The following is a 27,214-nucleotide window of genomic DNA, read 5'->3' as shown; positions in this document are numbered from 1 at the left end:
AGTGAATAAAAAGCAGGGGACCAAACCAACATTCTTAGGAGAGTATTCCCCACCCCAGCCTTTGACCCAGACTCTCAAGAGCGTATGAAGAGCTAGGGCGATTGTTGTTCAGTTGCCTAGCAGCTTGGGTTTCCCTATGCTAAGGCTACTAGAACATAATTCTGATATCACAACTCCAATGTCATACTCCACCTTCCTAAAACACTGTTTTGACAGTGTTTACATGCTTGCTTATCTTTAATATATGATGGCTAGGTTAGCTGATGTTCTCGATCAAATATGGTCAACTTTTTGATTCAAAGTTATATACTGAAGTAGTGGAAAATGACTGACCTGCATTGTCTCTTAATCTCTCATCTCATTTTTCCTACTCTCCTTTACTCTCCTAAACCACGTTATTACCTAATGTCTCTTTCTTTCCCTTTTTCCTGAGCCAAGGTCAGTGATACCTGACAATATATTAATACTTCTGGACCATATTATCCTTTGGTTATTGGATTCAATAACTGCATTCTACCTAGATTCATAGAGAAGATACTAACAGAGAAGTAAATTAAAGGACATACCCCAAGGCCATTGGTTACAACATAACTACACTTGAAGGAACAATTCAAGAGATCTCTTGTTAATTTTTGTAGCAAAGCTCCACCAGAACCGAAGGAAACATTTTCAATACTCCATTTTTTTTGCTTCATGCCTTCTACAATCTAGAATATTAAAAAAACAAAACAGAAACAAAAACAAAAACTAAGTAAACTGGAAAAGAAAGGTCGTCATTTTCCATGGGTCATATTGATGAATAAAGCATCTTTATTGTTGTCTTATAACATAGTAAATGATGAGGTAAGATAAGGCCTATACAAAACTATATCCCACATTTTCTTTAAAAGACCCACCCACCCCCAAAAGGACAAACTGAGGGATACGTGTAGAAGGGATTTCACTCATAGTCCTTGAATTTGTGTTACTGTAATTGTGATATGGGTTGGGGGAATGAAGGAAATGAGAGAGAAAACTGGCTATAAATAAGGTTATTTGAATAAACTTATCTGCCTCCTGTAGTTGTTGCCCAGATGCCAGTAGCACAAGCAATGGGATCGAGACATTTGCCTAGAATTTCTACATTCTAGGAATGACTGATCACTCCTAATAAATCTCAATACATGTTATCACATGTCATAATGCATGTCATATATAATGGGGCATTTAAACAAATCAACAGATATTGGTGGCAAACAATATAAACTACTCTCTCCTATATATTGTTCAGACATTGGCAGAGTCATTTTACTCTGGGTAGAACTTCAGTGCCATAAGCAAAACTATGAATAGACTGGGCATTAACATTTATCATTGGGTCACTTTTGGCAGAATGATTATCTACAAGCCAGCTAGAAAGACCTGAATAAACATATAGTTCTGGCAGCTAAAATAGTTTTTTCAAGGGACACATAATTTAAAATTTACATTAATTTATTAAGCTACATTATTATTAATGTAATTTATATTTCTTTTTCCTAAGTAGGAATTACTTACCTAGCATGTCTTATAACATATTCTATCTTATGACCGAAGGTTGCAAGTGAAATTTAGTAACCATTCCTTTAATTTCATGGGAAGAGTTAAAAGTATTGGAAAGTCTGGTACCATTTTATTGAAACAAAACTTGCAGAAATGATTAGAAAACCATAAGCACATTTAAGTTTTATGTAAATCATTAATATAAATTCACCATATTCCCCTCAAATACTAAGTCTTGACCCGACATCTATTACTTTCAACACTGAAGGATAAAAATATATAATCTCTAAGGACCTTTACCTTTTAACCACTGCACATTTAAAAAGGCAAGTTTCTTCTTAAATCCCAACCATCTAATTCTACTGCTACAGGTGAGGAATCAAGATGAAAACATACACAAAATTTATTTTAAAGTGATTCCTTAGGCTGTATATAAGCTCAGTCTCCCATCTTTATTATTATACCAGAACCCAAAAGTATCCAAAGGTCCTGGATTCAGATTTATTTTTCACTGAAGTAACTGTGAACAAAGTATAACTAAAACAATAAAAAGCCTTACAAAATAATACAAAATTAAGGCACATTCCAAAAGAGTGAATTTCTATATGGAAGAAATGACAAGAGTAGAAAAGAAAAATGGAGGAAAAGAAAGGGAAAAGAGATAGATGGGAGGGTAGGTGGTTTAGTTAAAAACAAAACAAAAAAGCAGAGAAAATCAGTTCAGACCTGTCACGTGATTTTAGATGTGCCCCAGAAGCGTAAGAATGAGGAAATTACAAAGAACACTAATCACCTAATATCACATCTCTGTATTTCTGGCCCAGTTTCTTTAAGATATTCTTCCCATATAGCTGCACTAGAAGTTATAAAATTTAGAAAATTTAGAGTTAAAGTTTAAGTGAATTGTTCTGCTAAGAGTACAAGAAATTAGAAAATTAGGGAAAAATTGACTACTTAAAAATATTTACACATACAATCAACACATACAATCAGGAGGAAATCTGACTGGACATAAGCTGACAAAATTTAACTGTTAGACACTACTCTTCACTTTCCTATGTTAAGCCAAAGGTATCTAACTGAAATGAGAAGAGTCATTATGCCATTAGCATTTAAATAACATATTTGTTATAATCATACACCTGAATCATGCACTACGATCTGTAAGTATTTTCACAATACACTATATTTAGATAAAAAAAATTGCGTTCCTCTCATTAAGATTTATATAAATCTTCTATTTAGTATCTGGACCAAAGTTGTGAGGGTCAGGGGAAATTTTCTAGAAGGGTAGAGAAAAGGGTTCTAGGGAAAGAACAATAGGATAGCTAAAAAGAAAGAAAAGTGTTTAAAATTTTGAGAATTTGGTATCATTTTAATGTCATTAATGAACCACTCCAATGGAGAGATCTCCATGATAATCAAGATGACTGAATCCCTAAATGAGATACAAACAGAAAGCAAAAGCAATCTGTGTTTTGTCCAACACAAAAAAGATTTTTGCTTCTTTTAATAAAAAAGCAGATTGATTTTGGCACACACAAACTAGGGCAGGCTTACACTGTGCCTCATGGTGATTTCACAGGGAAGATTGACTGTGAAAATAGCAGTCCAAAAAGTGAGGCTGACAGTCAATGAAAGTCAGTTTGAAATTAAACAGATTATTCATTTTGTCAAAATTAAGGCATCTAATATATGTACAAAGCAAAACCACTATATGAGTTCTTCTATTCTCTTCTAAAATTTATTTTGACCCACCTCCAATATGAAGAAAGCAGCTACCACCCTTTAGGCAAATCAAAACCTGAGTACATTTGCATTACACAAACTATTCCTTCTCTAATTATTCTGTTTAAGGTTTCACCAATGCCAGAGTATTTGTCTCAATATTTGACTTCTTGTTGTAGTTGAAAAGAAAAAAAAGGAAAGCCAAGCACTTCTGTTTTTTAAAGGGAAGTTGAAATACCTGACTGAACAACCCAACGTAAAGAGCTCACCGCTGGAATAAGGAGGAGCAGATATAAGCAGTCGGAAGAGCACGGGACTAATGGGTTTTCTGAAATTGGCACAGTACCCTGCCCATGTTTCTTCATCTGAAAGGGGGGAAAAAAAGGGTACCTAACCTACCTAAAATGTAGGGGTGGGTAATAGTTCTTAACTGACACCCAGATAAGAAACCTTTAATTCAGTGGAGCTAAAGAGACAACAGCAATTACACATGCTAGCTGGGATTTCTATTATCAGGTCCTCCTCCTCCTCACTGCAGCCTTTTCTTCTATTTCTTCTTTCTCTTTCCATGAAAGCCCCTAATGTCCCAACACCAAATGTCTTAGAGGAGTTTGGGGGAGTTTCCACTTTTCTTAGGCAGGCAAAGCAGTTTGGGAGAGCTGGTGGAAGAAACCTCATTTCTGTTATTGTAAGAAATCTATTCCGGATACCTCCTTTTGGAACTCTAAATACACATCACCAAAGAAATATTGTTTGTTATATTCAGTAGTTCCTACTTTTAAATGAATCTTTGGAAAACAAACTATAATTTGGGTACTGATCTCACTCTAACCACACCAAACTCTTTCAAACAGAAAAAATCTTTGATAACTTGTGTTAGAGAAGTGGATGCTGTTGGAGACTGGTATACATTAAAATGTCAGTGGTTTACAATGGCAGACAGTCCACATTATTAAATCGGTGATATCCTTAACTTTTATGGAGTACACTTCATGAAATTATAGCTCTTCAGGACCTTGAGAATAAAAGAGGCAAAAATTTTAACAGAATACTTACACTATTTGGCTAAACCTAACAATAATAGTGATGACAGCTGAAGCTTTAGAAGAGCTGACAAACCATTGCATAATTTTGAAAAAGCACACATTAATACCATTTGAGTTTCTCATTGCTAGAGAATGTGAAGCTCCGTGCTATTAAAACTGGGAATTATATGAGCAGTATCAAGACTTCTGTTTCATATACAAGAAACATTCCTTGACTGGCATTTTCGTGTTTCAGACTGATCTTTCTTTAGGCTCCTCACCAGGGTGGCCAGTGAGGAATGGGAATAGCAAATGTGGTTTGGTTGGTATTTCTATAATTTAAGTTACTATTATTTATAAAATTTAAACAATTAACAGAAAAGACTTATACCATTAGAAACACTTATGAAAAGAATCACAATTGTGTTGAAATTATAACTATGTTATTTATCAAAATAAAAAGGAGCTTAATTATGATTATCTTATTGGAACATTTAATATAAACACATACCTCTTGTAAAGTATTAATATCTACTCCATCCCCTTGAATAACTCGAAGATAAGGTGGCAGCAACTTGTAGCCCTTTGAGTTCTCAGTAATAGGGAATTTCTTACCTAAAATATCCAAAACCTGTACAGAAAAATACACACCCAACACAAGATAACTAAAAGTGAAAAAAAAGTGTAAACGCTTTCCAAAGTTAAAAAGTGACTTTGCTTTGCTAGACAATCTTGAGAATATAATCAATTTTACAACATTATGTATAAACCTTCTAAAACCTAGTCTCAATTCCTGTTATGTTAGAATCAGGCATCATATTTTCTATCAATTCATTTTATACAGTAAAGTGGCTCAAACCATAAGATTTTTCCCTTACATCTCTAACACAGATTCAGGAAAAAACACACACCTTTAACATTAAAAGCTTAAAACAGTAAATACAGTAATAGTTTTAAAAGGTATATAAAGCACCATTTATCATGATTATACTTTTGATTTGCATTCACTCTGCTTGTGTCCAATAATTTTATTTGGTTAAATTTTATTTGGTTTGATAAAACAAACATAAATCCATTTGAATTACAAAGTTCAGAGAAATATGATATGCAGGCAAAGCTGGAAATGAAGCTAATATAACCCCCATTTCTCTGAAGTTCTCCTCACTTAAAGATGACACCCATATATTAAGCCAAATTGCATAATATGCAAATCATACCACTCATTCATTAACTACTAAAATATTTTAGCAGTTGAAATACCTAAACATTGCTTTAAAATTTCTCGGAAAGCTTGGTCAGAGATTCGAAAGAGCTATCAGATCATTTTTCCCCCCAACAATCACTCTCTTTTCCTAAATAAATTGATTTAAGATTCTAACAATGAGAAAATTCCATATTGATGACTTAGTTTATTCCTAAAACTAGATCTACACATTTTTTACTAGGTTAACAGGTAAAACATGAAACCTGTTAAGTTTTGCTAACACCAAATCTGTAAATATTTCAGGCTAAGATAAGACTTTAAGATTGGCCTATTATTATTAATAGGATAGGAAAAGACTCCCCCTTTCTTAAGGGGTAACCTATCATCTAATCATTAACTGAGTAACTATGGTAGAGTGAGAATGCGACAATGGATACTTGGCTTATTTTACATGTTGTGTGACCTTGAGCAAGTTACTTTAACCTCTCTTAGTCTGTTTCTTTGTCTATAAAAAAGAGAATGTAATATTTATCATTGGGTTTTCAAAGAGATTAAATGACACACCTTAAGTAAAGCACCTAATACAATATTTTTCTAGTAGTAAGGATCAAATAACCTGCTCTTATTTAGTGCTTTTCAAAGAAAGCACACCAAGTCCTGAACACTAAAATTAGACAACACTGCTATGTTGAAGACTGAAGTATCTTTAAAGAATCACTACTTGAAAAGTATTTCCAAATTTTTTTTTTTACCACATCACCTTGCACATACTTCTTTTGCACTTAGAACTTCAAAGGTATAGAAATGACTTGTGACAAAGGAAAAGAAACAAACCATAAACTTGGTAACCAAATCACAGGATTTGTTAAAATGGTAATGCTATTGATTTTGAAAGTAAGCAGAAATATTCTACAGTACTTAAATGTCTATTTGACAGTATTTATAAATAACCCATAACTCAGGGTATCCATTCTGTTATTAACGTGTGACCTTGGGCAGATCTATTACTCTCTCTGAGCTGCAACTCTAAAATAAAATAGCTCTGAAATGGTACTTGTATAAATTAAATTAAAAGTAGTGTTGATGTAGCTAGTCCATAGGCATTTTAATAATCAACTTATGTATTAAAATTTACCTTTAATACAGTGTCAAGAGGATTTCCAGAATCAGGTCTGATTATTAGTGGTGCCTCTGTACTTCTTGATACTATTAAATGTCTTAGATCTTCACCCCATATTTTCTCACACGCATTATAAATGTCATAGCTATCGCTGACCACAGATACAGGCACTGATGAAAACTGTGTTACTATATGTTCAAAAGCATCTTTTTCATGGTCTTTCCCCCAAGCTGTTATGGTACTAGAAAACAAAATGAAAATACAGATTTACTCAGGCAGACACATCATCTGTTCCTGAATTATATCTCATGTTTACTACACTGTAACATCGACACTGCAGAGAAAGTGAGTGATTTAGTTTAATGAATGTACATCAGAAGGTTAGTTGAACAGCTGAGCCAAACCACCCCTTGTATAATTTTTTTAAAGACTAAAAGTAATACTACTCCTCTCCAATAATTATTTTAGCTTTTAAGTCATATTCAACTTTTTTGGGGGTATTTAAACTATAAAGCACTTACTGAATGCACTCTATTCATTATGCCAAGATGTTAGAAAGAATGAACACATGCTCCCATTATTTGCTAGGTAATGCAAGCACTTGGTTCCCTCCTGTGAATTTTCAGAACCAAGTACTAATAATAGTAGGCATATATTTGATCTTTTTTACCTTTCAAAATCTCACACTTAAAATCAATTACTGAAACTATACCATAGATACATATAGTAAACTAACTCTTTACCTGTTGTATCTTCAAATGGCCAGTAATAGTCATTTATTTCATTTTTAGATTTTCCACTACTAATTACTGTATGTCCAGGGAATAAGAATTTTAAAATTTAGTTTGAGCAAAACATAATTTAGATGGGAAATAAAGTGTGAGTTTCTATGAGTAATTTTTACAATGTCCCCAATAATGGTTCTTCTTAATGAATAGATTAGTATTATGTAACTTAAGTACTTGCTGGTTTACTAATACAGGTGTGGGCAAAAGTAGGTTAAAAATAATAAAAGATAATACCACAATAAATAAGTAATAATACAAGAACAAACTGTGTTTAGTGTACTCACAACTGTAAACCTACTTTTGCCCACTCCTGTATACAATTTTTAAAATTCTTAAACAGAATAATGAATTTGAAAATTGCCATTTTCTCATGTCAAGAAATTTCTTTCTTCCCCAATTTTTTAGTCTTTGCCTCTACTGCATTTTTATAAGTAAAATAATGAAAAGACAACGCATTCAATTTACTATAGAACACTGTGTAGGTATAAGTTTATCTCAAAACTCTTTGAAGAGTCATACTAATTTAGGTTTGACATTGTCATTTTATTTTTACTTTTTTCTTAAGATTGAATAAACAACTTCCCATGCTGTCAGTGGTATGCCAGGGATAGCAAAGCATGTACAATTCAGGGTTATAAAGAATTACCTACCCAGATAGACTATTCTTGTCTGAAATGGAAAGATAGCCAGTCTATTTATGTAGTGAACACTCTTTTAAACTACTACAGAGGCTTCCAATAGCTATGATGCCAACTCTCTAACTCATGAAAGCATCTGCAGGCTATGGGAAAATTAAGACATGAAAAGAAGTCCCTTCATATCAAGAATTGCTACTGTCCTCTACATAAAGGAGACAATTAAGAGCAAAGAATACCAGTACTGAAGAGCTTTGTAACTGAGGAAAAAATCCTAGAGGTCACTGCTTATGCAATTATGCTTTACTAGCATTGTATCAATAAAGTCATCTAACTCTGCTATTTGTGTTTATCATGTCTAGCAAATGCAACTGTTCACTTTTAGCCTGTATCTTACTTGCCTTCTCTGTGGCATGTGAACTTTCCTGAAGCTTTCCTTCCCATGACTTTAATGACACTTCCTGATGTTTTCTCTATTTCTATGACTTTTCTGTCTCCCCCGTAGGTTCTATGCTCTCTCCTTTCTTCAATTTGACCCAAAGCTCTGATCTAGGCACTGTCTCCCTTTATACACCTCCATGTGTGAAAAATACCCTTGTGGTGAAGGTTTCCAAAATCTGTACCCTAGCCCAGGTTTTGCTTCTGTTCTCCAGATGCACTGTTAGATAGGAAGACAAATATCTTCATCTCATGATCCCACAGATATTTCCTATAGCACCCTCTATATAATCCATTTGTTATACCTATTCTTCTACTGTAGTATTTGGTATATGGAGATCATAAATATATATTTAATGAATTCTACTCATGCTAATATTCCATCCAATTTCCAGTACCAAATTAGATACCTTTCTAATTTAAGGAAAAAGTTATGTAACTGAATATTTCTAAATTTAGGTTCATATATTCCTTAAGAAAATATTTATAATAATAATGGCAATGCTATAAAACTTGAGTTCTCTTATTCTCAAGTTATTTTAGATGTTAACTCATTTATTCTCAATGACCTTCTGATGTTAAAGATGTAAAATGTTAGCTCCTCCTTTTGTTTGGTTGGATGAACTGAAAAACAGAGAGATAAGTGACTTGCCCAAGGCCACTCAGTGTGTCAGCTGTAAAGTTCTATTCATTATACTATGTTGTTGTTTAAAAGACTTTTCTATTTAAGGACATCTGAAATATTCTTCTATATTAAGGAGTAGAACACTTACAAATGTAGTATTATGTGACTCTAAAAGTAAAATGGATTTTCACCATTTTATCATGAAGGCCCTAAAGAAGATGCTATCTTTATTCTCAGATTTATGGTACCATACTCATGTTATTACTTTAAAACACAACCATTAGTCAAGAGTCTAATACATGGATACTACATTAAGTTTTAAAAAATGTACATACATCGAAGTCCTAAATAAAAATACTGTAACCCTAAAACCGTTATCTGTTGATAAATTTTCCCAGTTTTACCAGTCTTAAATATGGTATTCAGTAAGGTCCTACTAATATAGCAAGCTGCATGTTAGCTGAATCTACTCTCTACTGAGCCCCAATTCCAATCATCAAGTTCTAGCAATTTTATCTCCTAAGCCATTGCTCATGTTCATTTGCTTCTTTCCATTAATTTACACACTTGATTTTTAACCTTGTCATCTCTCAAAACTACTGCAATAGCTTTCCAATAAAGCCTCCCACCTTCTCGTTTCTCTTTTCCAATTCAGAAGATATCCTGCTATCTAAATAATGTTCCTAAAATATTTCTCTGACATTGCTTCTTTGCTCAAAAACTTCAATGCCCACTCCCATTAGAAGTGAAATTAGAATAACCTAGCATAAATTTGAGGGCGCTCAATAACCTGTCTTCCCAGTTTACTCTATGTTCCCTACAGTCTCCATGTTTTACCCAATTCCCTAAACACATCGTCTCCTCTTTCATTCCTGTTCTTTCAGGACACTGCCTGACACATGATAGGCATGCAGTAAATATTCACTTAGAGAATGAATGATTCCCATGGCTGCCATTAAATTTTACCATTCCTTCAAAAAGTCAAGAGTTCACATACCATCTCTATAAAACCTTTCTTGATCCTGCCAGTGGAATACAATCCTTCCTTTCCTTCCCTTGCACCACTAGAACACTTTAATTGTACCCCTTTAAAAGTACTTAATCGAGAGAGCACAACGTTGCTAGTATACTATTTTACCCTGAAGACAGTCAGTATTTTATGTTTATATCCCTTGTAGCACTCAGCAGATTGCCTTGAATAAAAGCTTAGCTTTTGCATCATATAAAACAAGTGCTGAATAAATATAAACTTTTTTTTTTTAAAGCTCAGCTTTATTCTAAACTCATACTGGTTTAGGCACCCTGCAATATTCAAGTATAAGTAGGACTTAATAAACCCCCTCAAACAGTAAATAAATTTTATGAACCAGAAATAAGGTTTGGCATATGTTTTAAAAACAAGTTAACTCTAGGATCAGAGCAGCTACTGCCTCAATTATAACTGCCTTCTATCTAGTTCAACTTGAAATGGTTTAGTAAGATCAGATAAGGAAACATAAGAAGAATCTGAACTCTCTTCCTTTCATCCAAAGAGCTTACTCACTCATCTACGATTGAGGGTACTGGGTCCAGATGACAATTTCCAAAACAAACATAAAGGAGGTCATGTAGAAGAGCAGGGAGAGGGAAAAAAGTGATCAAGTTTTATAATGAGTGCTTCCGGATATAATTTAACACATAAAATCTATCTGCATACGGCAACAGAGCAGGTGAAAAGTCTTTAAAAGAACAACTATATGGCAATATACTAGTGGAAAAAAAGTTGTTAAATTGTTTCTATTAGGATAGTTAAAAGTTTCCTCCATCCCTGATACTAGCGTTTATACAAAGTATAAGTAATGAATTTATATTGCTTAAGTTCATGATGATTTACTGGAGTATATGGCTCTGTATTTAAGCAAAACATCACTAAATTACAAATACAAGAGAGAAAAAACAGTAATTATAGAAAACAAATGTTTAGATAACAAGAGAATGAAAACAAGTTTACCTGTGTTCTGCTGCTGGAACAGAATAGCCTGGAACAGGATCTTTCGTTCCATAGTATTTTTTAATTAAAGCAATTCCTGCTACTGTATCCGTTCCTTTGAAGTTAACCAAATGAGCAGATGCTCCTATACCAGCAGTCTGGAAAATAAACCATAAACCAAAATCCAAAAAAGAAAAAGACCCATACTTGAGGTATAGAGCACAGCTCCCAAAGAATTATTGTCTTCCATTATTCTTAGAGAGGTATTTAACTATTATCAGAAATAATAGCTCTTATGACAAAGATCCAGTTTTTCTTAAGTATTTAAGGATTCAACTCTTACCTCCTTAGAGAACTATTTAATAGGGCCCACTCCTATCTCCCATCACTCTCTTTTCCCTTACTCTGCCTAATGCTTCTCTGCAGCATTATCTGGCATCTTCTATATTTATTATGTCAGTCTATCTATCAGTCCACCCACCCATCCATTTAATATATAAAGGATAAAAATATTTGTTGAAGGCTATATTCCAAGTACTTTGAACAGAGGCTAACACGCAGTAAGTATTTAATCTGTTGATAAATCTCTGAAATTTCAAAATGTGGCCTATGTGGAACCAACACTGATCCCCTAACTTCTCAGAAAATTTAAACTGGTAATCTATGGACAATATACACTTTATTCAATGAGGTTCATTTCAGTTTCTTACCTCTTGGGAAGAGACTCCTCTGTAGCCAAAATCATGCAACTTGTATTCCAGACCATCTAAGTTACCAGATGTTTCTAACAAATATTTGGCCAATATTTTCTTCTGCTCTCTAGAATTTGTGGCCACAGTGATTGGATACCAGGACTGAACAAGAATAGTCTGTAGTAATAAAATTAACCACAAGTATTAATACATAAAATATTGGGTTCTTTCTGAAGAAAATCCTAACTTTCTCTGGAGGTATGGTCTGGACTGCCATACTTCTGGAAATACCATTTAGACATTTCAACTGTATAACAGGATGCCAACACGAGCATTCCAAATACAGTGCATAGCTTAGCTCTCAAATCAGCAACATGAGAGAAAGCACACTGGGCCCGTAACAACTGAGAAAGTCACATTTCTATCCAATGCTCCAAGGAAGCAAATAATAGTAAGGCTATCTGTGATGAAGGACCAACTTTTAAAAAGATTTTCAATCTGTCATGAAGCAATTGTTTTATAAAATACACACACACTTGGACGGTGGGGCAATTACCATAAAAGTTTCTAAATGCTTATCCTTGATTTCTGCATTTAATGTGAACCTGCATCAAATAGTTCATGGACCAGCACTGGTCCACAGACTACACCTTGAACAGTATGGGTCATTTACTCCTCTAGGTAGACTTGGACCTAATTTTTCCATGGATCTAATATGACTAGCACTAGAAATTCTATTCACTGAGTTATGCTTTATGTCCTTGGCTTTTTTTTTTAAAAGACATATCTTTATTGATTTCAGAGAGAGGAATGGAGAGGGAGAGAGAGACAGAAACATCAATGATGAGAGTCACTGATAGGCTGCCTCCTGCACCCCGACTGGAGATTGAGCCTGCAACCCGGGCATGTGCCCTGACAGGGAATCGAACTGCGATCTCCTGGATCCTAGGTTGATGCTCAACCACTGAGCCACGCCAGGCCGGGTTATGTCCTTGGCTTTTATCAAAAGTCATAAGAAAGCCACATGAAACATTTCTTGTTGTAATGTTTTACGTAAGTTGTAAAACTGTGAGGCCAATGTCTTTTATAACTTAGTACCTATTATATAAATTTCCAAATGAGGACATGGAAGAATTGCTAGGTTCCTAATTTCTGATAAGAACTGTACTTTGGTTTCTTATTTTTTCTTGGCTGCCAGGAAACTTCAAAGTAAGTCTGATGCTTAATCATAGCAACCATATTAATTATTATGGCTTGAGAATTCATTCCTGCTCCATAATAGGATCATAATTTTCCATTTTTATTTTATAAACCAGAGAGTCCATTATTAGAAGTAGCCTCAACTTTGTTTTAGAAAGATGGAAGATGACAACAATGTCTGAGCTCAATCAAAAAGCTATTTACTGTATGAATTAAATTTTAAAAACTAGCTTTTACTGATATCAGTTAAATGATCAACAAATAAAATAAGTAAAAACAAAAGATTATTTAACCTTGGACTTCCCAACTCTGTCACCTAAAAAGAAGAAAACTGTAGAATTAGACTCCTACGACTGATTAATATGGTCCCAAATCTTTGTAGCTCCTCTTATCAAAAGATGGAATCTGTTTCTTCATCCCCTGATTCTGGGTTGTCCTTATGATTTGCTTTAACCAATGTGGCGGAAGACATACTGTGACTTTCAAGGTACTATTTCAAGAGGTTTTACAGCTCTCGTTCTCCTAGATCCTTGAGACTACAATGTTGTGAAGGAGATGAAGTTATTGAGAGAGGCTCAACAGTCCCTGCTATCTCAGTGAGGCCCCTGACATGGGAATGAGGACATTTTAGACTGTCCTGTCCTAAGTAAACCCTCGAACAAACACAAAAGTCCAAGCAAGAGCGGCAGAGAACCATCTAGTCAACCACAGAATCATGAGAAATAATAATTACTTTATTTTGTGGTAGTTTGTAAATAATGTTAGAAAACTAAAGCAACTACTAACCTAAAACTGTATAACCAATTGCCTCTAATCTCTACCCACTGTTTCTGAAATTACTCTTTTGATTCCATCACCAGTGCCCATGATTACCCTACCTCTAATCTTCAGCTTCTCTGACTTACTCTTCATACCACTGGTTATCACTCCGAAACAAACATTTTATTTGGGTTTTGCCATTCCTTAAAATCCTTTAATGATGACCTATTTTCCATAAGGGAAAAACACCAATTCCTAGAGAAACTTGAAGCTTCCTATAATCTTGTCTTGTTTACCATCTGAAGGTTGATCTACTGTATCTCCCACTTTTATGCTGTAGCTATTTGCCATTCTAAGAATATTGTGCCATTTTCTCAGCTCTTCCTCTCCCTTATTGAAGCTTATTTATTTTTTCCATTTCAGATTCCCTAGATATAATTACCTATTTTTCTGCTACCAGTTTAGTATTCTTACTTATGTTAGCGGTTAGTTAAGAATGAACTGCTTCTCCCCCAAAGGTCCTTAAATAAGGCATATCTTACTCTAATTCCTGTGCCCACCGTTTTTTTGTACAGAGCTGGTACTCAATTTTCATTTGTTCATTTAATTCAATCAACTCACATTTTAATTTAACTAAGATTGATATTATCTAGGAGTATGAGAAAGATAAAACAATGTGAACAACTCTGAGTTATAAAGGTAGAAGACTGACCTTACCCCTATAAAAATGCCAGGGAAGTAAGGAAATAACTATCACACAATGACCCTTCACATCACCATTTCCTTTCCATAGTCCAACAAAATTGGCTTAAATTATACTCTTAATAAAATCAGTCCCCTTTAAAAAAGATCACTGTAGGTATAAGCAAGGGGAAAAAAAGGTAAGTTAGTTTGGGTTAACCCAAGGTCTAATTAAGTAGGCCTTGTTGGAAACTTTTCCAAAACAGCAATTTGCCCACACAAATGAAGATTAAAATTTTTAGCTGAAAACTAAGACTAAAGTATAAACCTGCAAATTTAATTTAAGAAGGATGAAATCATGTCAAACATCTTCTCAGACATTTACACCATGGACTACTATGCAGCTGTAAAAGAGAAGGACCCCTTAATCTTTGAGACAGCATGGTGGGACCTACAGAGTATTATGCTAAGTGAAATAAGCCAGTCAGAGAATGACAAGTATCATATGATCTTACTCATATGTGGAATCTAATGAAGAAAATAAACCAATGAACAAAATAGATCCAGAGACACAGAAGCATGGATCAGACTGATGAATCCCAGAGGGAAGGCAGGGGTGGGTGGGGAGAGATTAACCTAAAAACTTTTATGTATACATGCATAAGCCATGGATATAGACAACAGTGTGGTGAAGGCCTGGGGGAAGGGTACTGGGGGGAGGGGATCAATGGAGAAAAAAGAGAACATTTGTAATACTTTCAACAATAAAGATAAATTTAAAAAAAAGATGATGATTTTCACAATTAGACTTATCTATTTAGGATCTTTTGGTATTAAAGGTAAAATGATAGACTAGATGATGTGATTAAGAACTCCTCTACTCTCACCAGGCTTGCATGGCTCAGCAGTTGAGAGTGACCTATGATCCAAGTGATCAAGGTTTGATTCCGGGTCAGGGCACATGGCTGGGTAGGAGGCTTGATCCCCAGCAGTGGTTGTGCTGGAGAGCAGCCAATCAATGACTCTTTCTCATCACTGATGTTTCTCTCTCTGTCTGTATCCCTCTCCCTTCCTCTCTCTGAAATCATTAAAAAAATATTAAAAAAAAAAGAACTCTACTCTTGTTTTTATAACATCCCCTCAAATTAAAATTTTTGCCAGTACAAGTACCATAACAATTATATAAAAACTAGTAATAAGATACATTTCCTTTGAGTTTAGTTCATTCAAAGTTTTAAGACATAGCAATAAACTACTAAAATCTGAACTTTAGTTAATTGTACATTTTTTCTGAGCCTATTATTAGTTGATGGCCCATTAAGAGTCTGATATAAAAGTTTTAAATTTCCTATCAACTTAGCAAAAATGAATTTCAGACATATTCTTGGATCTCTTACTTTTTCTAAATCTTCTCTAGTCTTTATAAATGAACCTCACATGTACTATTTTACAATATAACAACAAATTAGTTTAACCAATAAACTAATAATATAGTCAGTTCTAAGCACTCTCAAAAAGAAATGTGGTATTACTATAGTCACTTTCCAAATTATTTCCTCTTATAGATAAAATATAAATTAAGCTGGTATCGCTTCTTGGCCTTTTGGCTAAGATCAAGTGAAAATTAAGCTGTTGAGAAGCTAAGTAGATTATTAATGCCAAAACTATAAGCATGTGAAAACATATGATTGCTTAGGTATAGATGCAAGGAAAACAAACAAAAAGCTCTGTAATATAAACTCAGAGTCTATAATGTAGCCTCCTTTTAGGCTTAGAAACTAAACAAAATAATCAGTGAATCTTGAATGTAGTTAGATGAGAAATATCAGGAGGTAGAGCTTAGACACTTAACTAATCAGATAAGAATAAAGAAAGCACCCCTAGTCAGTTTTGCTCAGTGGTTAGACATCAGCCCAAGGACTGAAGGGTCCCAGGTTCGATTCCGACCCAGGGCACGTACCTCGGGTGAAGGCAATCCCCAGCTCCCATTGGGGCACACGTGGGAGGCAACCAATCGATGTTTCTCTCACATCGATGTTTCTCTCTCTCTCTCCCTTCCACTCTCTCTGTAAATGGGAAAAATATCCTCGGGTGAAGATTAAAAAAAATAATAATAAAAGTTATTAAAAATTTGAACAAAATTCCTTTAGTCTAACTGGAATAGAATATCCAAAAAAATGCCTTAAGTTACTAAAGATGTACCTGTGTTTTTCTAATTTTTCTCTATGATAAAATACATTTAGGATTGCAACAAATAAGATGGAAACCAACTGAGCTTCAATAGTAATAATTCTGAATAATTTGATTTAGATAAAATCTCAGAACATTAGATTCACTGAAAGGAACCTTAAAGATTATTTAGCCCAACTGTCATTTCATAGTGAGGAAATTGAGGACTGGAAAGGTTTATTCAATTGTAGGAGATAACATCTCTTTATTAGTGGCAATTTTAAAATTAGAATCCCAATTGAATGATTTTTACATCTTCAATTAATGCTAGATAAGAAATAAAAACAAAATTCACCTCAATCCAATTTGTAAGCCAATAACACTCTGGATCTGTGTTTTCCACTGTGAAGAGAACATTTCCTCTGGGAATGACAGAACCCTCAGGAACAGCTTTTATTTCTATTGGAAGATGCCCATCATATTTCTGGTAAAAGACAATAATGAATTTATTTCATTCAACTGATGATGTGCAGTTACCTGTTTTTATAAAGTTATTTACATTTAATAGGAGCTAAACTTATTGTAGATATTATAATGTTAGAATATAGTCGGAATATCCTTATCCTCCTGAAATAAAATTCGCTAACAGCTTATGCACTGATATCAATTTTTAAATTTCATGTTGTCAAAGTACTTCTGCTACAAACATTTATCATTAAAAGATACAGGTAATTTCAAACTTATCAAAAAGAGGTTGTCTTCCCCCATTCTTTAAAAAAACAAAAACGAGTTTATTCCAATATATTCCAAAAGTATTCCAAGCATACTATCTTTCTTCCAAGTAGGTGATTTTCATAAAAGGGCTAAAGACTAAAGATAAAATAAGGGACTGCTATTAAAGAGCAAAATAAAATAAACAAAGCAGCAAAATCACACACACACACACACACACGCGCGAAAACAAGAAGAGAGATCCCTGCCAGTAGAAGAACCTTAAATAGGTTTTCTCTTTATTCTGGTGTAGATCTGAGAATATATTTGCTACATGGTATGTTACTAGATATTTAATTATGCCTCCCAACTTTTAAAGCAAAAAGCTGGGCTAACTTTTGGCTAGGAAGGCAAGTTGTTTCAGAAATCATAATAGTTCATTTATGTGATTTGGGACAAGGTATCTAGAATTTTTAAGAAAATAGGAAGCACTGAAGGCCTCATGATATAGCAAAGAATACTGCCTTAGAAGTTCTGGCTGGAACTCCAAAGCAGGTAGGAAACCTTGGGCAAGTCATTTAAGATTCTAGGTTTCAGACTCTGCTTGTAAAATGGGGTTAGATAAGATTATTTCTAGAGAACCTATGAATCCCTAAGATTTTCTCAACATAAAATCAAAAGATTTATCACCCTGGCCACTAGAAATTATATTAATAAGCATTGCACCTAACTTATTTATTAATATTACCCTCACAAAAAATCAAATGGGGTAAGTATAGGCGTTACCCAACAGATTTTACTTAAGATATGGAAAAACTACAATACAGAGTGCTTACCTGGCTTCTTCAAAGACCCATAGGTAACAAAAAGTAAAACTCAATTATTACCAGATAAGGCATGAAAGTTAAAGTATTTCTAATTATTTTGTGTTTAATAGTCTACGATGGAAAATATATTCGTTTTTAAGATGTAAATTAATTAACTAATACTTAACATGACAAAATGCCAACAGGTACCATTCCCAACCTATCTTTGTAATAAAAAAAAAACCACCAAAGGGCGTTCAACTCCTGTAACTTAATTCCCATGTCTCCTGATGCCAAAGTTTAAGCAATGGTTCCAAACATGCTAGATATGAATATTACAGCACAAACAAAGAATAAAAGTCAACTTCATAGATCTAAATCAAACCATTCTAACTATTCAGTAAGGAAAAGTTCCTAGAATTACTGTGTAGTGATAGACACACAGCATCTATTTTCTTAGATAACCTAGTCAAGAAAATAGACCTAAATTTTGAAATTGCCAAAGAACCATGCCCTTTCTTAATTATGGTGTATTTTCAAAGAAAGGGTTAAACAACCTTTCTTAAAAAAAACACCTAGTTATTTAAATGAAAATTCATTTATATTATAACGAATTAGACCTGCTATGGATTCTAGACATTGATGATTTACCACCAGAAAAAAAGTTTAAACGTTACCCTTAACTTTTCACAAGCATGTCTAAAATAGCCATCACACTTAGGTCACAGACAGAAAAGAGTTGTAATTATAGTCTAATCTATTCAAATTCCTTTGCAAAAAATTTTGACGTAAAAACAAAACCAAAATAGTAGACCAAAACATGAAACCAGTTTTTACCTCAAGAATATAGTTCCATCCCTTTTCATTAAAGACATCATCTTGGAAATGCTCTTTGTACACCTCTTTGGCTTCCTGGATCTTCTCTTTGGTCACTACTTTACCTAATAAGATAAATATCTCCTGTTTACATTTTGAAAGGCATTCTGTGAACTGTTGAGCTGTCACAGGATTAATGTCTCTAGATATTTCACCCATTCTATGGATTAAAAAACAAGAACTGAGAGGTCAAATAACTCATCCAGAGTCAACAGCAAATGAATTTACACTTTTAATCACTCAGTCTAAGCATATTATTTTCTTATTTGAAAAGAAAATGTGTAGAAAAAAATATAACATGGTTAGTATTTTTTTTAAATGACAGTAATTAGCTTCTAAGAAGATGTCCTTTCTATCTGTATTAATTTCCATACCCTTCAAATTTGAGAGAATAAGCCTTTGATACAGATGATTTTCCAGATGAACCTTCTCACTTTATTCATAAAAGATATCTTCAGGGCTGATAATCCAATAATTTTCATAATTACTACATTTTTGTCCCCCAAATATACTTTTAATTTTATCTGTAAAATGAGGATAAAAATAGTAGAGTAGCTACTTTTAAGTGATTTTGAGGATTGAGTTATAATATACAAAACACTTAGAATAAAGCTGGCTTATAAAAGGTAATCAACATATTTTTGCTATAATCAATAACTAATATCTTAAGTGTTTAAGCTGTAGAATTAAAGTGTGACATCAGTCTTTGGTAACTTTCTCAATATAAGATCACTAGTAAACTCATTTAAAATATCTTTGGTAGTGTTGCTGTAAAGAAGTACTTTTTTTTTTTGTTAATCCTCACTTGAGGATATTTTTTCCACTGATTGATTTTTAGGGAGAGTGGAAGAGAGGGAGAGAGAGAAAGAGAAACATCGATGTGAGAGAGACACATCAACTAGTTGTCTCCCGCACATGCCCTGGTTGCTGGGCCAGGGATCGAACCTGTAACCCAGGCATGCGCCCTTGACCAGGAATCAAACCTTAGGTCCACGGGCTGACACTGAGCCACAATGGTCGAGGCAAAGAAGTACTTTTGATACCAAGTAGGTTTTCAGTAGTATAACATATCCAAACTGTCTAATGTTAAAATTGCCAAGATTATGGAAAAAGGTTATTAAATAAAATTCAATTTAACCTGTATTCAATTCTAAGATTATTTTTATCTGAAAAGGCTAGAAATGAGATTTTCCAAAATACATAAAACCTTTGGGAACTGTTTCGCCTCCTAGAAATAACATTACAAAACAAATTAGAAATGAACTTTCAAGTAAAAAGGCAAAAAAATTATTTTGGAAATTTTTCTGCTTTAATATGCATTTAAGGCTAAGCTCATAGTTAGAGGTAGTTTTGAAAAATAGGCCTTTAACATAAAACTGACTAGCATAAAAATATCTAATTATAACTGCTACCACAATCCAAAATGAGTTCCCAGGTCAATAAGAAATCCTTTATTTTGAATTAATGACTAAAGTCTACTAACAAACCAGAATAGCCTCAGAAAATAAGTGACATGTTTTTAAAGATTTTTTTAACTTTATATTTATTGTTGACGCTATTACATATGTCCCCATTCCCCCCTTTGCCCGTCCCCACCCAGCCCCCATTTAGTGGCTTTTCTAAACTTATTCCCAAACTTATTAGTTTCAGAAAATCTTCCTCATATTGAGAACGGCAGCACACAAACAAAATAAGATTTAATGTATTCAAATTAAGATTTTTTTAATTCCAAAAGAACTCCTAGAGAAGTCAAAGTAATTAAATAAATATCACAAATACACTATTTAAAAAGTTACTTCAGATAATAGAATATAACAATAGAGGAGAAAAATTATGAAGTTTTATGTAAAAGCAAAGTTTTAAATTTATAAGACAAAATAATACCTTTTAAGTACTTATTAAGAATGTACTGCAACCCATAAAATACTGTTTCCTCGTATTTCACCTTCCTTATTTTGGAGTTTTCTGTCTTCTTTCCACGGCATTCAAAGTAGGAATAAACTTTGCTTGTGTTGGGTGGGTACTGTTTATAGTGAGTAACCTATATAAAAGAGAAATAGAAATAGTTGAGTTAAAAAACATGAGAATAGACTATAAATCACAACAGAAAGGGCTTGAAATTATTTAACAACCAGAGAAACTACACTTATTACTTATTTGCAATTGATCAGCTCCTTTTCCCAGCTATAAAATACAAAAAATAAGAAACATTAAGATACTTTTAATAGTTCAATATTTTAAACTCGAAACTAAAGGATAGTATTAAATTTTATAAACAAGCAGACTGAACTTAAGGAAGTACAAGGTCTCTAAACTGCACAACTGGAAAAGTACAAAGACAGGTATCTTATTCGTTCTTGGAGAACAGTCTTCATTCAGGGGAAGAGAGATGCAACTGCCTGGGGGGTGGGAGACGCACATACTGGATAAAAAAGCAGAATTTGCTACTGTTACTATCTAAATGTGCTGTTTGAAAAGTCAATAGTCATGACTTCCCAGGATTCTACCACTTCATCTGGAAAATGAGGTAGTGAGTATGATCTCTTTTAATCTTCATAGTGACACTGAAAACCTGAATGAAAGCAAAAGCAGCAGCAAAAAAAATTTTGTTTTGTAACCTTTCTTTTTGCTCAAATTACCTCTGAGTTGGTAAATAAATGACTATACAACGCAACGTTAAACCCTTGTAAGTTAAAAAATGTAAAGAGGCATTACCGCAAATTTCCATTAATTTGGGCTAAGAGTCACTGTTGAAAATTTACCTGTTTTTGTTTCAAGAAAAATGAGTGCTCATAATTTGAATTTTATTATATTTTAATGTGGTTAAAACATTTTACCAATAAAAAAATAACTGGAAGAATAATGTGTATTTATTTGCTCAGTTGAAAGAGTAGGAATAATGCCTTAATGGGGTTGTGAATAAGGGTAATGGAATAAATCTTTACAGACCAAGTTTCATGGATGATCACTGTGAACATTAACTATTTTTCCTGTTTAGCTCTGCTCTCAAGTTTAGGAAAAACATTTTCCTTGTTTGGCTGCACAATCTTAATCCCAGTAAAACTTGGTTTTAACCTAAAGAATCTTTGCAGCTTAGCACAAAAATTCTAAAACGAATAAACTCTATACAGAGAGCAAAAAACCCCACAATTTTTAAAAAAAATTTAGTTTCCTTTACAATAGAAGCAACTTACAACTCTTTAAAAACAGCACCCTCAGTTCCCCTGTGATGCCCTCCAGACCAGAACTTTTGTTTGCTGGGAGTTTTTTGATTATTGCTTCAATTTAATCAGTTGTTATTGGCCTATTCAGATTTTCTGATTCTTCCTGATTTAGTTTTACATGATCTCACTCATATGTGGAATCTAATAAACAAAATAGACTGAGGAACAAGACAGATCCAGAGACATGGAAGCATGGAACAGACTGATGAATCTCAGTGTGGGGTGGGGGGGATGCAGAGTGGAGGGGAAAAAACGAGTGACATCTGTAATACTTTCAACAATAAAGATAAATTTAAAAAAAAATTAAAAAATAAAAACAACACGCTCATGTTGCTTAGAGGCAACCTTAGAGGTGAATCTTTATATTAATATGTGGTCTGACTGCCTAAGTCAGGCAACAGAACTTTCTGTACTGCTCAGGTACAATAGATTATCTATAAACTACAAGGTATAGGGAAACCTCATCAATACCTAGACATGTTTGCCAGTTTCTCTGAACCCAGGGACTGATACCACTGTAAGTCCAGAGCAATTAAATCTATTAAGCAATTCACTTAAATGCAAATACAACGTATCTATTATCTATCTATCTATCTATCTATCTATCTATCTATCTATCTATCTATCTATCTATCTATCTATCATCTATCTATCTATCATCATCTATCTACCTATCCATCTATCTTACCTATCATCTATCTATCTACCTACCTACCTACCTATCTATCTATCATCTATCCATCTACCCACCCACCCACCCATCCTATCTGGATACCTTAGTAATAAATGATTACTATTTCAACTACTTAAGAAACTGATTAGGAAAAGATATCACTACCTAAAAACATACCTAAGATGTATATAAAAATGAAAATGTCCAGTTTACAATTTAAATAACTTCAACTACTTTAATGGGAATAAGCAGGGCAGAAGAAAAGTGAATTATGATGAAGTAAAATATGAATAAGGATTTGGATTGTATCACGCAAGTTTATAAAAGTCAGATTCATAGTTGTGACTCTCAGTAGTTAGGCTGACCTTCTTTACAGTTCAGATACTTAATGGTGCATCTTTATAAATTTACTCTTTCTGTATCATATTTAAAAGTATTAAAATGCAAATGAATTATTTTCATCTTCTGAGTAGATCAAGCAGTCAAAGTCTAAATGGAAATGCCCCTAGACCACGTCAATCCATCCTGGTCTAAAAGTTTAGTAACATTTTTTGATCTTACAAATACAGTTCTACTTCTGGACAATAATTAAATATGGTATAATTTTAAAGCTTTACTTTAGCTGTGTTCTTTAATTATGGTACTTAAAAGCTGTGCATAAATATTCAGAATGCTTCCTCTGAAAACAAGTATCAGTAAAAACACAAAATTGTGCTAAATTAGAAATAAAGTATAACTTCTAAAATCTCCTTTGGAGAAACTGAAGAGAACAGTTTTAGAATTTAGCTAAAGAATCTAAGTTGTCTAGTTAAACTCTCAGGCAATTAACCAGAAACATGATTTACTACTAATCACCTATTAACACCCAATACTTTCACAGAAGAATAAAAGAGTATGTTCAGATCTATTTATATTAGCATATACCACTGCTTTAAGGGAAAACATTTTATACAGAACTTCTTAGTAAATATTGTTATAAAATTACAGCCAATAGATGATTTATAGTAATTCTAGTTTTGCTAGGTTTCCTGTGCTCTTCATTTTACTTTCTGTTAAACTGGTCACTCTGAACCCCTTGAAACCTCCACCAGAAATTAAGATGATATAGCAGGAATTGAAATCAACAGATTATTTTATAAATAGTTCATTCACCCACAAATATACAGGGTGGGGCAAGGTAGGTTTACAGTTGTTCATATGGGAAATAATGCAATAATTAATATATAACAAAAGAATAAACTGTTTCCCATACTCACAACTATAAACCTACTTTTGCCCCACCCTATTAAGCTGTACCTACTATGTATCAGGCACTGTTTCAGATGATGAGGACAGAGAAATAAATAGACTAAAGTGGTTTCTATTTCATAGGGCTACTGAAGGCTGAAAAGTCAGAAAATAATAAAACAAAATAATGCCAGATCTAGATGGATGCTATGAAAAACTAAAAGAAAATGGTGGGCTAGAGGGGGCCTAGGAGACTACTTTAAACAGGAAGCCAGAAAGGCTTCTGGAGATGGTGACATGTGAGCAAGACTTAAATGACAAGGAAATAGGAAATAACTTGACTCAAGGAACAAAAAAGAATGAAGGTTAGAGTTGTTGGTGCTTAGAGATTGGGGAGGAGGAGGAGGTACATGGTACATGTCAGAGAGTGATGCAAAGACAAGAGCAGGTAAGGCTTACAGGCTACAAGGAGCTTGAATTTATGTCAAGTGCAACGGGAAGCCATTAGTATGTTTCAAGCTAGAGTGATTTACACTTTACAAGGCTCAGCCTGGCAGTGAGATGGAGAAAGGATTACAGGGTGACCAGAGAGGAAGCAGGAGTATCAGGTAGGCTACTGTCAAAAACTAGGTTGGGTGAGAGAATTGGCTCAGTATCTTTGGAAGTAAGGGGAATTAGGCCCGGCAGGCTGAGGTTGAGCAGTGACCCCTGAACCAGGAGATGGAGGTTTGATTCCCAGTCAGGGCACATGCCCGGCTTGCATCTGGATCCCCAGTGGGGGGCGTGCAGGAGGATGCCGATCAGTGACACACATCATTAATGTTTCTATCTCTCTTTCCCTCTCCCTTCCTCTCTCTGAAATCAATAAAAGTAAATTTAAAGGGGGGAGGGATTACACTGATGGTAAGGAGGGGGAGGAATTAAGGATGTCTCCTAAATTTTTGGCTTAAGCAACTGAGTAAATAATGCTGCCATTTACTGAGATGGGGAAGGCCTTGGAAGGAATGGGTAGGAAAAGTGAGAACTTGGTTTTAAAAATGTTAAGAAATAGTAACACAAAGTTTCACAGTATTCAAAAATTAAAGTGAATTACAAAAAGGGAGCTCAAATCATATTTTTTTAAGCTCTGTTTTGACTTAGATCACTAGAGAAAATGGCTCCACAATAAATTCATTTACAGATGAAGAGAAAATAACAAATCTCTCACAATACCCTCAGCGAGCCTTTTTCCTAAAAATGTTTCCTAAACTGGTATGGCCTTCCTGCAGCTCAAAGAGCACTACCAGTACATAAATACGTGTGTGGTAAAAAAACAGGCACACAGGAAAATGTAGCTCTTTTAATAAAACATAATTTCAGTTATGTAATTGATTAACTTGATGAAAAGATAAGCTTCTAAAAATTGTAATCCCAAGCATGACATTTAAAGAGAAGTATGAGAAATATTTAAGTTGTATAAAAATACTTCTGTGAGAGCAAAGTCTAACTTCCTCCTGAGCTCTAGATTTTCCCTAAGGTTGATCTATTATCTTTCCAAGAGCTTCCCTGCCACAACGGATCACAAGACCAAAGGCAACTACTACTAACCTACTTTTCCATATATTATTTTATTTTTAACCTCTAGCAAATAATCACAAGCCAACATTTTAACAATACCATGTACATAAAAGAGCACATGGGGTAACACATACCCAAGGTCACAAAGTTACGTTACCTACATAATATCTAAGGGCACTCAGAAAGTAGGGGAGTAAACATCTGCCACATTTTTTCTAATAATTCTTTCCTTTACTAATGCGTTGGTTTCAAATAAAATTAATGAGGCAGCTATACATGCAACAGTCCAACACTCATATAAATTCTCCAGGATTAAAACTACAGTTCCTTTAACTCTTCGTGTTTCAGTTTCCTTTTCACAGAAATCCTGTGGCCCTAGTGGAGGAAGGGCAGATCGGCCTTTTCTTGCAATAGGGGTTAAAGATCATGAGTGATCAGCAGGAGCAAAGGAGTTTGAAACGGAGCCCAGTGGAGTAGGGCGAGGAAATCCGGCACGGTTACCGAGGACAGATAAGTGTCCTCCATACGGGGCCACAGGCAGAGGAACGTGGCAGGCTGCTCAGGTGCCCCTACTAGGACCTCGCCCACACCTTCTTCGAGAAGGGACATTAACTGCTTAGCAAGAGCTGACCGCGTCCGACTCAGCTCCGCGGGGAAAATCCCACTTCTCAAACCCCGTTCCCTCTCCACCGTCAAGCCCCAGGGGCTGTTACTTAACTGACCCACTCCTAGGGCGAGCCCTCACGAGGGCCAGTCCAGCCCCGCCCCGCCCGGGGCCAAAAGGCCGGGTCCACCGTAGGTCTCGCGCTCGGCCGGTGACTCCCAAGCCGGCCTGGCCCCGGGCGGCGGGCGAACGCGCAGGCAGGCGGCGCAAGCTGGGCCCGCCTCAGCCCCTCGCCGCGCCCCCCACCACGCACCGCCAGGCCCCGCCTCCTGCCGTCCATCCCTCCATCCCTCCTCCATCCACCTCCTTCCCACTGCGGCGCCAGCTTCACCTGCCCCGCGCCGCTGCCCGCGCCTTCCCTCGGGACTGCCAGACCGGCCCCCCGCGGCCCCCCAACCTCGCGCTCGCCCCAGTGCGCCGTCTCCTCTCCCTCACCTGCCCCCGCCCCGAGCCTCTACCTTGTAGGAGTCTGTGGCCAGAAGGATGTTGAATTCGGCTTCTGCCGCAGCATTCATCTCGGGCCGGAGTGGGGGCCGCGTACCGGGGGCTGCCCGGCGCCTCTGCTAGGAAGGAGAAGAATGGGCTTCACCGCGCTCCGTTGCTTAAGTCACCGCTCGGTCGCAGGGGGAGAAGAGGGGGGGGAACGGAGCGGGGAGGAGGGGCCTGAGGAGGGCGGGCCCGGGAGCCGTGACGCAGCGGGGGTGGTGGCGGCTAGCGCGCACGCAGTCGGGGACTCGAATAGCCCCCTCACTTAGGCTCCCCGCCCCCGCCCCCGCCCCCGCCCCCGCCCCCGTCCTGTCCCGCCCCGCCCCTCCCCGCCCCACCCCACTACCGGGTCAGGGACGCGAGGGGCGGGGCGCGGCCGCGCGTGCGCAGCGCGCATGGGGCGGGGCCGGCAGGGAGGACGTGAGGCACGCGCTCT

General features: G+C 35.5%; 1 protein-coding gene across 1 annotated transcript in view; it reads right to left on the bottom strand.

Annotated features, from left to right (window-relative positions):
* Nucleotides 1–26,832, bottom strand: part of NAMPT (nicotinamide phosphoribosyltransferase) — a 32,798-nt gene extending 5,966 nt beyond the window's left edge. The window contains exons 1-9 of the mRNA XM_087821094.1: nucleotides 26,751–26,832; nucleotides 20,832–20,988; nucleotides 18,909–19,012; nucleotides 16,910–17,038; nucleotides 11,764–11,922; nucleotides 11,075–11,211; nucleotides 6,614–6,839; nucleotides 4,786–4,905; nucleotides 567–707 (exon numbers count right to left, since the gene is read on the bottom strand). Coding sequence (XP_087677220.1) covers nucleotides 567–707; nucleotides 4,786–4,905; nucleotides 6,614–6,839; nucleotides 11,075–11,211; nucleotides 11,764–11,922; nucleotides 16,910–17,038; nucleotides 18,909–19,012; nucleotides 20,832–20,988; nucleotides 26,751–26,807 — 1,230 coding nt within the window. The 5' untranslated portion in view covers nucleotides 26,808–26,832. The remainder of the gene's footprint in view (nucleotides 1–566; nucleotides 708–4,785; nucleotides 4,906–6,613; nucleotides 6,840–11,074; nucleotides 11,212–11,763; nucleotides 11,923–16,909; nucleotides 17,039–18,908; nucleotides 19,013–20,831; nucleotides 20,989–26,750) is intronic.
* Nucleotides 26,833–27,214: the final 382 nt, after the last annotated feature.

Source organism: Miniopterus natalensis, chromosome 10, assembly GCF_054644295.1.
Source record: "Miniopterus natalensis isolate mMinNat1 chromosome 10, mMinNat1.hap1, whole genome shotgun sequence".
Taxonomy (NCBI): domain Eukaryota; kingdom Metazoa; phylum Chordata; class Mammalia; order Chiroptera; family Miniopteridae; genus Miniopterus; species Miniopterus natalensis.
Note: the sequence above shows the minus strand (reverse complement) of the source record. Positions and strands in the feature narration are given on the sequence as shown.